Source organism: Podarcis melisellensis (assembly GCF_964234715.1).
Source record: "Podarcis melisellensis genome assembly, chromosome: 5".
NCBI lineage: Eukaryota > Metazoa > Chordata > Lepidosauria > Squamata > Lacertidae > Podarcis > Podarcis melisellensis.
In genome coordinates, this window is record NC_138537.1 from 62386376 (window position 1) to 62401047 (window position 14672).

The 14672-nt window shown below is 39.3% G+C and overlaps 1 protein-coding gene across 1 annotated transcript in view; it reads left to right on the forward strand.

The window, feature by feature from the left end:
• BTAF1 (B-TFIID TATA-box binding protein associated factor 1) overlaps positions 1 to 14672 on the forward strand; it is a 40385-nt gene that overhangs the window by 15915 nt on the left and 9798 nt on the right. Inside the window, exons 9-25 of the mRNA XM_081911619.1 lie at positions 663 to 752; positions 1211 to 1306; positions 1408 to 1584; positions 2501 to 2641; positions 2770 to 2894; positions 3099 to 3219; positions 3657 to 3761; positions 4047 to 4196; positions 4629 to 4771; positions 4923 to 5097; positions 5580 to 5783; positions 7213 to 7639; positions 8602 to 8792; positions 9706 to 9859; positions 9941 to 10050; positions 11304 to 11505; positions 13026 to 13174. Coding sequence (XP_081767745.1) covers positions 663 to 752; positions 1211 to 1306; positions 1408 to 1584; positions 2501 to 2641; positions 2770 to 2894; positions 3099 to 3219; positions 3657 to 3761; positions 4047 to 4196; positions 4629 to 4771; positions 4923 to 5097; positions 5580 to 5783; positions 7213 to 7639; positions 8602 to 8792; positions 9706 to 9859; positions 9941 to 10050; positions 11304 to 11505; positions 13026 to 13174 — 2760 coding nt within the window. The remainder of the gene's footprint in view (positions 1 to 662; positions 753 to 1210; positions 1307 to 1407; positions 1585 to 2500; positions 2642 to 2769; positions 2895 to 3098; positions 3220 to 3656; positions 3762 to 4046; positions 4197 to 4628; positions 4772 to 4922; positions 5098 to 5579; positions 5784 to 7212; positions 7640 to 8601; positions 8793 to 9705; positions 9860 to 9940; positions 10051 to 11303; positions 11506 to 13025; positions 13175 to 14672) is intronic.

A 14672-nucleotide genomic window follows, 5' to 3' on the forward strand; every position in this document is an offset into this window, starting at 1 on the left:
CTGTGCAGTTCTAACCATCTTAAGGTATCTTGACATTCAAGGCCACTGATGCCCTTTTCATGCATTGGATACAGTAGGACAATTGTGTAGAGATGGGGGGACCTTTGCCCCCTCAAGCTCTACATTCCCTTCAGGGTGAAATGGACCATGGCATATCAAGGTCTGTGTGCTTTGAATGCAGGCAGGTCCCACTATCCGAATGCTCGTTACACAAGAATTCACTTGCCCAAACATGAGTTATTAGTACCCAACCTCACTATACACACCATCAATTCAGTTATCCAAACAGCCAGACCTGTGTGTAGTACCGTAAGCAAATAAGCAATTTAACAAGGCTTACTTTTTTGGGAGGTGTTTTCCAGAACCATCTGAGAGGGGAGGAAATGGGGGAGACTGAACAAATAAGAGAGCATTTTTTCCTTCCTGGTTTGTCTTTTGCGAGATTTCAGAGGGTTTTCATAAATTGTTTCATCATTTTGGGATCTCAATTCTGTAGTTGGGAACACATTAGAAATTTTCCCATAGGAATCAATGAAAATTGTCAAGAAATGATTTCCTGAGAATGCATTGTTTGGATAGTGAGACCTGCATGTATGTAAATAAATCTTGTGTTGTGAAACCTCTTCTTAAACTGCTAGAAACTTAATCTGTTTTGTGTTTAGATCCGGCACGGTGCAGGTGTTGGACTAAGAGAGGTACTTAAAGCTCATGGAAAAAGTGGGGGTAAAATAGGAGACAGCACTATAGAAGAGGTAAGATCAATATGCAAACCTAGATAATTCATTGTGAGCATTTGTACATTCAGCTGTAGTGCAGAGTTCTCAGCTGTTCTTTTGTCATAAAAATAATGAAGTGTTGAGAGAGGTTGCTACAGAAAGCACTGTCATTTCCTGGCACCATCATTATCTACTTTTTGGCACCAGGCAAAAATGTTTTTGTTTTTTTAATATGCTAGCTTTTGGACCTTCATTTTGAGAGTTTTGGGTTTATCTTGGCTCTTTCCTTGCCTTTTTTTTGTAGGGTGGGTTATATTAGACCTGCCTTTTGTTTGTTTTAAATTTTTATTGTATTCTGGTTTTTATATTTAGTTTTAATGTTGGAACTATATAGTAAGTCACTTTTAGTTAACTTTTTGTCAGGAAGCGACTAAAAATGTAAGTAACAATCTTGAATATTTCACCTTTTCAAAATTTACCTTTTTTCTAAACAGATGACACAACAACACCAAGACTGGCTGGAAGACTTGGCTATCAGGCTTCTTTGTGTGTTTGCATTAGACAGATTTGGTGATTTTGTTTCAGATGAAGTAAGTATCAATCTTTGACGCCTTAATTTGCATATGGGGCTCAATTTTCTGATGCCTTTGTTTTATTACACTGGGTGTGTTTATTTCCCTTTAAACCTTAGGTTGTGGCTCCAGTACGAGAGACTTGTGCTCAGACGTTGGGCGTAGTGCTGAAGTACATGAACGAGAGTGGAGTTCATAAAACTGTGGCTATCTTGCTAAAATTACTGGCACAGGAGCAGTGGGAAGTGAGACATGGTGGCCTGCTGGGGATAAAGTATGCTTTGGCAGTGCGTCAGGTAATTGGTTTTAAATCTTCAAGGTGCTATTGTTTCTTCTTTGGTTTCAAAGTCTTGGCTGCTGTATAAAGTGGCATTGTGCCAACATGTGCAATGTGTATGTGAATATCTCTACTGAGCGGTTTTGTGGGCCTTTCCTGCCCTGATCAGTACCCACCAGGAGGATGGGGTTTGTTTTGGCTTAGAAATATGTTCTTTGATGATAAGACTAGGTAATGCTTCCTTCGTTGTTGATAATAATAATAATAATAATAATAATAATAATAATAATAATAATAATAATAATGGAACTTGCAGTGTAGTGTTGGTGTATACTTCACCCCTTAAGACAGAAATAGAAAGGTGCCCACTTTGAGAGGTGGGCAGAAAAACGTTCCTTTATTGTTTCCCACATGCACATCTCCCAGATACTTACTAGAGGATGTTAGGAACTCCAGCAGGCCAACGCTCCCTCCCCTCTTTTTCTTTTTATCCAGCTGTCACCCTAACATACCATGTCCCAACCATAGATATTATTCATAGACTCACACAGTCTGCCTGAGCTTTGGCCCCTTGGTCTCTCCTTGTTGAGCTCAAATTTCCATCAAAATTCTGTTGTTCCTGGGAGTTTGCAGGTATTTGTCACCCTGTTCTGTTCTGTTTTGTTTTGTTTTCTTAGTGTTCTTGTGACTTGCATACTTCTGTGCACTTAGAGAATATTGTGTGTATGTTGAAACTATTACCTTATATTTTGAGTGACTCCATTTCAGACTGATAGACACTCAGCTTACTTGAGTCTGCTGTTAGGCAGAATGATGCTAAATTACCTAAAGTGAAAATAGTCTATGTGTGCTTGAAAAGGAACAGTCATCCTGCCTACAGGCTTAGAATTTGCTTTGACCATTGATCTTCAGCTTAAGGATTCTTGCTTTTGCAGGACTTAATTGATACTTTATTGCCTAAAGTATTGCCTGCCATAACTGAAGGTCTGCAAGACTTGGATGACGACGTTAGAGCTGTTGCTGCAGCATCTTTAGTACCAGTTGTGGAAAGCCTTGTGCATCTTCAGCCACAGAATGTAAGTAGAGCACACCGACACTTAAATGTTTTGTTACCCTTCTGAAGGAAAAACCAAGTCTTAGGAATCCATGTTTTATGAAACTCTCTTCACCTCATGTGTTTTTCATCTCTGTGTCTATAATCTAGGTTCCCTTTATTCTTAATGTACTTTGGGATGCACTCCTGGAACTAGACGATCTAACAGCTTCCACAAATAGCATTATGACCCTTCTTTCATCCCTTTTGACGTATTCTCAGGTCCGAAAATGCAGGTAATTTAATTCTTTTCACAATTTTAATTTTTATGTAAAAATACACTGTTTTCAAAATACCTTGTCTTAATAATATATAGAATGAATTCTACTTGTCAGCATACCTACACAGCAGCACTGATTTTGCTTTATAAATTTATATGAATACAAGCGAATATGAATTACAATGTGATCTTCTTCTTTTTCCTTCCACACTTACCTTAGTATTCAGCAATCACTCACAGTTCTCGTACCACGTGTGTGGCCATTCCTACATCATACAATATCATCTGTTAGAAAAGCAGCATTAGAAACTTTGTTTACCCTATTATCTACAGAGGATCAGGTGAGAGTTATTTACCTTCTAGCTGTCTTCTGGACATTGGCAGACCCTTTCTAATCTATCAGTTACTTCTTTGTTCATCTTCTCATTTTCCCTCACTTTTAAAAGTCTCCCCTATTTTTTTAAGTTGGTTCAAAAGGGTTAGTATTTTATTGGATAAAAATACATTGATGTGTAGTTTTTGTATTTCCAGTATGGCTTCCAGTGGGGAGAGTTGTCCCTCCAACTGTATGAGAACTAATTTGTAAACTTCTACCACTCACATACACTGTGTGTATAGCACACTCAAGTGAGAAAGGAATTACTTTTGCTTGCTCACCAAAACAGTAGCTATATTGCTTTATTGTCCTAAAAATAAAAACCATTGATATGCTTATTTGAGAATAAGCTTGTTTTGTTAGAATAATCTGCTTTGATAATTTCTTATTTGCTGTTTCTAGAGTTCTGCAGCCTGGCTTACTCCCATTTTGCAAGACATGCTAAGACATATATTTCAGTTCTGTATTTTAGAAAGCAATCAAGAAATTCTGGAACTAATACATAAGGTATGTGCCCTTTTGCAACTTAAATTTACCTTGCCCTGTTTGTAAATGTGGTTGTGTGCGGATGCTGTCTTGCAATGTTCTATCGTTCAGTTTTAGCATTGGTCAAATCTGATTTGTACCATGCAGTGTGAAATGCTGTTCCTTGGAATATGTTGGTGAAAATTGTGGATGTATTTTATGTGCACAGAAAAGTCTTAAAGAAATTGGTAATGTAAGATGTTTGAATATGAAGGGTTGTTGTTGTTTTTTATAATCCTGTGAATATTGTTTTTCTCCTTTTTTTAGGTGTGGCTTGAATTACTAAGCAAGGCTTCCATACAATATGTAGTAGCAGCTGCGTGTCCGTGGATGGGAGCCTGGCTCTGCTTAATGATGCAGCCGTCACATTTGCCTATTGATTTAAATATGTTGCTAGAAGTGAAAGCCAGATCAAAGGTCAGAAGAGACTTGTATTCCTTTGGGTGGTGTTTTGCTTATTTTGTTGCATTATATTATGGAGCAATCTGAACTGTGCATGTCACAAGCTTAGGCATTTTCTAACTAAATGCTTGCACTTTTTGGCAAGGGCTGCCTCTTACTTTGAGAACCATGGAGCCTGAAACCATTCAAAGCTCAGGGGTTGCACCAGAAGGGTTAGTAGTATTGAAGACTAAGCTACGCAATTTTTAGAAATTATATACATTCGGTAAGAGTCAGGATTGTTTTCTAAATACTATTTGACTTGAAAAGGTATTACATTGTAGTGTTAAATGTATCTGTAATGGAAGGCTGCTTTTCTCATATCTGTAGCCCAAATTTAAAAACAAAAGAGTAGGATGTGAAAGCAAATGAGGCTTGCGCCAACAACTTTTTATATCTTGTTCATAGGAAAAGACAGGTGGCAAGGTGCGGCAAGGTCAAACCCCGACTAAAGAAGCAGTACAGGAATATATTGCTGGAGCAGAAAGTGTCGCCGAAGATCTAGCAACCAGGGATTATGTTGTTATGAGAGCCCGGATGATGGCAGCAAAGTCAGTTTATTACTGAAAATCTTAAAACAGGGTTTTTTTGGGAAAATAAATGAGTTTATAGACAAGCTATTCCTAACATATTTCAAGTTTGATTGTGCAGAACAGTGTGTTACTTGAAGTGTAACTAATATAAAATTGATTGTTGTTCCAGATTGCTTGGAGCACTTTGCTGCTGTATTTGTGATCAAGGTGTGAATACCGTTTCCCAAGAAATAAAACCAGCTGAATCACTAGCCCAGCTATTGCTTTTCCACTTGAATTCCAAATCTGCTTTGCAGAGGTTTAGTGTTGCATTAGTAATCTGTGAGTGGGCTTCCTTGCAGAAGGTAAGACATGTACTTCAGTAAAAATGCATGCTTTTTCAAAGTTAAAACATTAAGCTTCAGTTATATTTTTGGAGCAGAATTACATTTTCTTTATACTGTCATGAGCTGTTACGCAAGGTGCTAATTTTAATGTTGAAAGCATGTAGCTGACAGGGCTGTGTTCAGTACTCCTGATGCACATAGACTGTGATTGAAAATGTATTGCTAGGCATGCACTTAGTGAGAAAACTGCGTTCAGAGCTTCTCGGAGATGGATTAGAGTGGGTGGGTGACTAGCAGTTTGATAATAAGCCATCAGCTGTATTAGACATGTAGAACTAGTTGCATCAATTCTTTGGCCCCTTATAAGCAGTTGTTGGAAATGCCTGTTTTTGTTAAAAATAAATAAATTACAAACCCAAATTATTCTTCAAGGACAATGAAGATTGCTTGCACTTAAAATAGCTAATTTGACAGCTGAACAACATGGTGTTTGCTTTCAGGAAAACAAAGAAGTGACTACTGCTGTCCAGTCACGCTTGCTTGGGGTCCTTTCTGAGCATCTGTATTATGATGAAATTGCTGTTCCCTTCACCCGAATGCAAAATGAATGTAAACAACTCATCTCCTCTTTCACTGATGCAAACATTGACATGGGCAGCAGAGTAAACTGCAGTGTGTTTACAATAGATCAAGCGAATGAATTGGTGAGTGACTCAATGAAAGGGCTAGCCTCCAATCCTTAGGTGAGCAGTGTAAAAAAGAGCTTGAGCAGCCGTGGTAGCATACAAGCATTCACCTGTGCCTACACAGAAAGATATTGCCCCCCCATGCATATTACTAATAAATATAGTGTGGAACGTATTACCAGTCTTCAGAGAGAAATCCCCTTCCATCTTGTAGAGGTGTCTGGCTTGTAGATGTGGACCGTATAAGCAAAGCAAGGCACTTCTTCCTCAGTGAATCTTTCACCACTAACAGAGCTGGCCAGATCTTAATTTCACAGAAGGGACCGTATTAATCCCCTCACCCCAGGAAAAAAGTTTCAACAGTTAAGTTTTTATGAGAATGACATGTGCATACTGTGTTTTGTAAAGAGTACACTAGTTTTCTTTGATGCATTTTGTTAATCGATGTGTAATTCGTTAAGTATTTGCTGCAGCCACTTCCAATTGTGAGAAAAAAGCACTGAAGAACAGAATAGTATGGCAATCGCCTAATTGCAAGGTGGGAGCTGCCACTAAAAAATATAAGTTACAGTGGAACCTCGGGTTGCGAACCTGATCCATGTGGGAGGCACGTTCACAACCCACAGCACCGCGTCTGCACATGCACGAATTGCGATTTGGTTTTCTGCACATGGGTGGGCGCCGAAACCCAAAAGTAACCCGTTCCAGTACTTCCGGGTTCAGCATGGTACACAACCCAAAAATGCGTAACCTGAAGTGTCTGTAACCCGGGATACCACTGTACTGCTGTCTTAAGGCAGCAAGGTACTACTACTGCAAAAAAATGAAAATGAGTCAGTATATGGTAGCTTCTACCCTCTTTAGGGCAACAGAATAAGCTGCAAGCCTCTCAGTCCTCCTTTACCTTTTCTGTCTGCTGGTAAAAGGGATCTGTTCTCATACTGAGATTCCAGAACAGGCAGAAGGATATTGAAGTATAGGTACACCCTCATTAAGAGGGTCACATACGGCTCAGCTCATAATTAAGGCCTTCCTTTTCATCATACTTATGAAACATGGAAACACGGGGAAACGATGCATCAGTGTTTAGTGATGGATCTATCTGGACAAAATTTAGTCCAGGGTATTATGGACTATCTCGCATTTACCACTGCCATATCTCTGGCAGTTTTCTCTAGAACGCATTGAGCACTGCAATGGGTGTGCTAAGCATCTTTACTATAATTTTACTATGGAGGCTTATTTTGAACTTACATGTACTCTTGCCTGCCTTGGCTACTTCTGGAGGTAGAGCGTACAGTATCACCTGTCCCCGGGGGGGGGGGGGGGCAAGCAAAAAACAAGTATCAGCTTCTAGCACCATGTGTAAACAAACCAGCAAACTTTGCTGTCCTCCTTTCTGTTGTAATAGAGCAGTGTTGCTTTGGGTTAATTTTCATTTTCTTAGGTCACTACTGTCTTCAATGAAGCTACATCCTCTCTTGATCTAAATCCTAAAGTTCTGCAGCAGCTAGAAAGCAAACGACAACAAGTCCAAATGACTGTTTCAGAAACAAACCAGGAATGGCAAACATTGCAGATGAGAGTGCATACTTTTGCTGCCTGTGCTGTTGTGAATCTTGAACAACTTCCAGAAAAACTAAACCCTGTCATAAAACCACTGATGGAGGCTGTGAAGAAAGAAGAGAACACACTAGTACAAAACCATGCCGCTTTGTGCATAGCAAAGTTACTTCAGCAGTGTACGACAAGATCTCCCTGTCCCAACTCAAAGATCATAAAAAATCTTTGCAGTTCTCTCTGTGTAGACTCGCATCTTACTCCTTTAGCATCATGCCCTGCCCAACCTCAGAGCAGCCATGAAAATTCAAAAGGTAGGTTATGTGCTATTCTGTGGATGAGTAACTTGGTAGAAGAGAAACCTACAAAGAGGCTGTCCAAAACAGCTTGGGGCATTTGAATAATCCTTGACAGACTGTCAAAGCAGTTTTTCCAGCTAGCAATAAAATCAGCATCTTTGCCTGGTACTGTTCATGATGCTTTCTTTGGATTCAGAGTAGGAAAATATTACAGAAACTCCTAAAATGTTTTGTTTAACCTGGTGGTACCAACTGACCACTGGTTGATCATTCTTGTGTTTGGCACCGTGATATTTTTTTTAACGAGAGTAACGTTCTAAATGAACAGCAACTTTATTGTGTTACGCTTGCAGTGCTTCAAGTTTCCTTATAGGAAGGTAAACATTCATTTTCTGAACATACTTCTTTCTTGGGAATACCATTAGTGTTTTTATCCATGGATTAAGTCCTGGTCAGGGCTTCTAGAAGAGATTGAGGAAGTAGATCTTGGGTTTGAGCCTACCCTGATTTACTGTCACTGCGTGGAGAAGAAATTGCTGTCCTTATCTGAACACTCACTCACCCTGGAAGTTTAAAAGTGTTAGAGGAGATCCTGTATCCAAGTCCCTCTTCCAGGCAAGGTGGGAGGGAGGAATAACATCTAGGCATATCATTTATTTAATTTCTCTCTATAAATAATGTGCATCTGAATTTCATTGTCCACCCCCACCCCCATTATGCCACTTTGTTTTAAGGATGTGCGTTTCAAAACAATGGTTTTAGTGTTCTGTTTTGATCTTGCCCCTTTCTTTAATTCATCTCAAGTGTTTATCAGAGAACTGAATTTCCAGAGTTTATCAGAGAACTGAATTTCCCCACCCTCTCAATCCTCTGGAGAGGAAAACATATGTTCCTGGTTTCCCCTCACCGTTTTTTATTAGCATAATTGCACCCTGGGTGTGAAAAAATGTTTTAATTGCCACCTTTCTTTATTGTAGGAACTAATTCTGAAAGAGATGGGATGCATCATACAGTCACCAAGCACAGAGGTATAATCACACTGTATAGGCATCAGAAAGCTGCATTTGCCATCACAAGCAGGCGAGGTCCTACACCAAAGGCCCCCAAAGCCCAAATTGGAGATCTACCTACAAGCAGTAGTGGAAATGTAACCACAGAGCTTGACGAAGTGGGTGTGAACTTTTCGTTTTCATTCTTGCGAATGTCATTGTGTGGTGCTCCACTCCAGGTGTACATGACCCTGTATAGCATGAGATGCTAATGTGGTGCCCATGCACCCTCACAGGCCTTCCCTGGCACTCTCAGTGTCCCGTCCCACCACTGAAATTAGGCTTGAAATAAATACCATGCTGTAGCCAATAGAGTATGTGTAGTGAGTGACCAGATGCAGCATGTGTCAACATCAGTTTCTACAGTTTACAACAAATAGAAAACATAGAGGATTAAAAAGAAAGGACAGAGAAATAATGCTTCTGGCAATGCTTTTCTAGAGTATTTTCTTGGTGTCTTTACTTCTATTCACTGGTTAGCACACAAGATGTGCATAAGTTGATTACACAATGCATTGTAACTCTGAATAGGCTTCATTTTTTGAAAGCACGGTTATCTGAGATAATCTGTCTCTGATTAATGATAGTCCATTTGCACACACAGATATTCAGTAATGAACATACGTGCAAATCTGGCCTTGAAAACCATTTACGGAATCTCATTTGATTTTGGAAATAGTCAACTAGTTGTGAAGATTTAGCAGTTATGCCTGTTCCTTGATCACATGCATTTTCAGTCAACAGCCTTTGACATTAATCTGATGCTTGTTCGTATTGTGTTTGTCTCTCGTGGTTATGGTTCTGTTGAGAGAGAAGTGATTTATATCTTGTAGGCCTATATCAGTGGCAATTTTTGCCTCAAAATTTTGCTGATCTTACTTTGCTCTCTCTCTGTGTAAGTGTGATTGCTTTCTGTTTCCAACTTGATATGTAGTCTAGGGCAGTCTAATTTATTCTGGGCAGGCTGTATGGTTGGATAAAAACTTTTCTATTTTGCTTCATAACCCTTCTCTTTACCTTATCAAATTCTAGGCTCAGAAGCCTTATGTTGTACAGAGAAGAGGAGCAGAATTTGCTTTATCCACTATTGCTAAACACTTTGGATGTGAAATGGCCGTGGGTTTGCCACATCTCTGGGATGCTATGGTTGGTTCTTTAAGGAACAGTATTGACATAGACAACTTTGGTATGTGTATTTCTTAAGGTATAGGTATTCTAGAAGTTGAATTCTGAAACTCTTCTGATAATATGATATTGCTTCTTGTAGACAGAAAAGTGCTCTTGGATAAAGGAGATGGTCCAGCCCAGGAATTAGTGAACTCTCTACAGGTTTTTGAAACAACTGCAGCTTCTATGGATGCTCAGCTTCACCCTTTGGTAATTTAAATGTTTTGAATTTATTTCTAACACAATTTTAATTGCCAATGTAGGTATTTGGAAATGGATAACATAAGTGATGCTGTTCAAGAATACAATTTTTTGGCGTTTGCATGTTTTCTAAACTAGGAAAAATGCTTATGCAACAGTAGCTTGCAATTATGAAGGAAGTTTAGGATATTTGTGTTTAAATCTGTTATTTTCAAAGTGAGACCCCAAGTGGTTACAGTCCTCTTCCTAAGTCTCTTACTGCTGTTCTACTCCAAACAACGGCAGCTCCAACAACCACTCACTGACCTCTTATTTACACCAGCCATGCATTTCCATCAAGTTTGCACCATCAATACCACTGAGGTAATTTTCCACACTCTTATTGGTCTGTGATTATGAGATAACAAGATGAGGCAGCATGTTCACTAAATTACCAATTAAAGCAGAACGCCCTTTTTGATGCCTTTGATTTGGAACATAAAACTAGAAACCATCCCAAACATATACATCTCCATGTTGATATTGGGCTACTTTTGTTCCCTCTAGTTCCTTGCAGGAACACCATTCTGTTCAGTTCAGTTAACTCTTTACATTCATTATTTTGTTAGGAATGATGCAACATCCTTCATTGTAAACTTTGCTGCGCAGATAATATGATTTCTCTACAAGAGGTGATATGAGACATATACTTTGCTTTTTTCCATTTTTTACTGAAATGGTCTCTTGAAATGAACTTCTTAGTTAAGTTATGGTTGTACCTTCTGAAATGAGCCCAAAATATTTTAAGCTGCCAAACACCTTAATATGTTCCGATTTTCATTCCATCCTTAATATAAAACTATACACTAGTATTACACATTTCCCTCTTTGTACAGAGGTTCTAGGAGCCAAGTAGCTTAAAAGCACCTAATGCCCTATGTGTGATTATCATAAAGTTCTTTTTTGAGTTTATGCAGGTTGCAGTATTTAGCAAAATAGAATACAGTGGTACCTCGGGTTATGTACTTAATTCGTTCTGGAGGTCCGTAGTTAACCTGAAACTGTTCTTAACCTGAAGCAGCACTTTAGCTAATGGGGCCTGCTGCTGCTGCCGCACCGCCAGAGCACGATTTCTGTTCTCATCCTGAAGCAAAGTTCTTAACCTGAAGCACTATTTCTGGGTTAGCGGAGTCTGTAACCTGAAGCGTATGTAATCCAAGGTGCCACTGTACTCATGGTTGGCATTCGGTATGTTTTAAAACAGCTGTGATTTCTCTTTGCAGTTGATCCAGCACTTGCCTTACCTTTGTATGTGCCTTCAACACCCCACCACTGCAGTGAGGCACATGGCTGCTCGCTGTGTAGGTGTAATGAGCAAAGTGGCCACCCTGGAAACCATGCACATTTTCTTGGAAAAGATTCTTCCTTGGCTGGGAGCAATTGATGACAGTACCAAGCAAGAGGGTGCAATTGAAGCTCTTGCCTGTATCCTTTCCTGATTCTAAGGAAGAGATATTCATGTATGAGTTTAAGTGCTGAAATGCTCTCCAGATGTATGATTTCGTGGGGAAGATTTAGTAAGTTTTGTGAAGCCTGGGGAGTTTCTTCAAAAGGGCAAGTGCTTCTGCAAGATTGAACTGGAGCTTCTTACTAACATGGTATATATGATCACCTGATTCCAGGCTTGGTAGAAGAAAGATTTTTTTTTAAGGAAATGCATAATAATTGTTTGAGCTCTAGTCCAATGTCTGTAAATTGACACTGGATACTCCTGTATAGAGAAAGTGTCCTAGAAACCATTCTGTAACCCACTAACTTTGATAGTAATGACCAGAGACTGTTTCTACCTTGACCCAGGTACATGACTTCCAGTTGCTCTTATTCTCAAGCTTTCAGTTCCACAAAGTCATGAGAGTATCTTGCTTCAGTAGTTGAGAAGATCATGTACCCACGCTCATAGCTGCCCAGCCTTAATATGATCCCAGTTCCGTCTAATTATTTTTTTTTTAATCGCCACAATTTATGCATTTGGTGAAGGCTGTGCTGAAAGACACCAGAGATCCCTTGACCTTCATGAGTTGTGTGGGGATAGCCTGAAGTGTTCTTGTGTGCAGGTTGAAAATTGCATGTGGCCCTTTGAATGGGAGCCAGAATTCAAGTAATGTACAGTTAACACTATGAGAAGTAGCATCATCAGGAGTCCACACATGTCCTCGCTGTGGTTGCCATGGTGAGTGTACCACTGTGTCCTGAAGAACCTGATAATTCCAAGTTGTGTTTCGGGAAGGGGCGGGCGGTGGTAGGAAGAATGCCTCTGATGAGAGGGAAAGCATAACAGCAATTACTGCGCCACACTGATATGGAAGGAATTCACTGCAGCGGATACTTCATGGCTGCGCCTAATACAGCATTTATCAGGTCTGCTTTCTTTAGCTTATGCAGGGCTGCCTGCATCCAATCCCATGCTGCATCTATGCAACATGAGTCTTCCTCTGATCATTGAAAAGCAAAAAGTGGGATTCCCTCCCCTATATATGCCCCAAAGTTCCACCCTGTTTCCTTTTTTTAAAAAAATGTTATAATCCATTAAGATGAATACTTCACATAATGCTATAGCAATAGAAAATTCTATATTGGTGCCATTTTCTTAGCACTAAGCTGGAAGGTAGTTTTTTAAAAATGTACCATCTGACCTGTAAAAGAAGAACTATCTGAAGAGAAAATAGAAAATGTAAGGTGAGAAGTTTTCAGGGGTTGCAGATATTCATAACTGGACCAGCTGCATCAAAAATACATATTTTCAGGGGGGAAGGGGTTGCATTAGGAAGTGGGAGGCAGGAAAGCCCCATTCCACAAGGGCAACACTGCTCTCAGAAATTAAGATTCATGCATATGTGATTCAGTAATTGCTGTTCAGATGCATTTTGGGTTTAGATAAGATGGATTTATTGTTGTGGAAATGGCTCCAAAACTGGTAAAGAGAAGCTCCTTAATTATTAATCCAGGTGTAATGGAACAGCTAGATGTCGGAATTGTTCCCTATATAGTTCTCCTTGTGGTTCCAGTTCTGGGCAGAATGAGCGATCAAACAGACAGTGTGCGTTTCATGGCCACCCAGTGCTTTGCTACGCTGATTAGATTAATGCCTCTTGAGGTAAGTCAAAGTCCTTCATTTTGACTGAAGAGAGTCAGTGAGTGAGCCCTGTAAAAAGCGTATTGGCATATAGTGATAGAAAGGAGCAGTCTTTCAGTATTGCATCTTATTTAGGTAAATAAGTAAAAGTTTCAGGATTCAGCAAGTAATGCATTTTGTGTCAAATCTTCTCAACTGATTAAAATATGAAGTTTTGGAGCTTGGAATATTATATTTTACAAATACTTGGATTGAATATTCACTTTGAATTTCAAATGCATTCTTCCATACGATGTTCGATTCATTCTTGATTCTAGCACCTTTCTAGACTCTTAGTTAAATTTGTCTTTGTGCATTTGCAAACACTGAAACTATCTCTATTATGACTGTGAAATTTAACACTGAAAGATCAAGAAACCACTCAGGAATAGCAAGAAACATAACAGCATACAAAGAAGTCAGTGTTGTAGAAAAGATAAATGAGTCCTTTACATTCTCCTCTCTCCTCCCTCACCTTTTGTCAGTTTAAAGGAGGCAGGCTTGAAACTGACAAAGTGGGTTTCTGTGTCCCGTAAATCACCGTTAACTCTTTTGATTTTACTGTGTCATAATGACACTTAAAACATGAATTCTCAGTGCCTGGTCATAGTTTAATCTGCTTGGGTAAACACTTCTCTGTACAGTTTGTCCTCCTTGTTTGGTTGCAACATAAGTTCGTCTTTAAAGCATCCTGTACAGATCACTGTGTGGGTTACCTTACACAATAGATCTGTGTGTATATATACTGTGTATATAGCAGATGGTGCTATATAAATAATGGAACCTGCATGTTAGATGACGAAGCTGTTGAGGCTTTGAACACCTATATATCTGTAGAGTTCAGGGGATGTTCTGTTTGAACACCTGCACTTCATTGAGACTTACCTTTCTCCCAATTCATAGAATCACAGAGTCAGAAGGGACCCCCCAAGAGTCATCTAGTCCAATGCCCTGCAATGCAGGAATCTCAACTAATTACCATATTAGTCCGAATATAAGCCGCACCCGAAAATAAGCCGAAAAAGGCAATACCCAAATATAAGCCGCTCCCTTAAAATTCTGCAGGCACTCACACCTGTTCCATTTTACCGTATGTCTGTTTCAGCAGGGATATCCTAAAAGCCATTTTTTGTAAGGTCACGAATTTAACTTTTCACGGTCGGAATTTGGAAAAAAGTAAGGCTTATATTCAGGCCATTATGGTAATTGTTTTTTCTTCTGATTGCTATTTATCTGCCGATTCCTGAGTAGATCATGTAATGGAAGCATCACTATTTTTTAATTGTGAACTGAACACACTTCTACAGCATTATTTTCAAGAAAATTACACTGCAAGGCAGTAGTTTGTTTGAATGTTTAATTCCTATTCTGTGTTAAAAGTCTGAAAGCTGAGTTACTTCAAGTTAATGATACTTTCAAATTGTGTGATTTCATTATGCTTTTTGTAGAATATTAGTATTGATAGAGTTGAAACATGAAT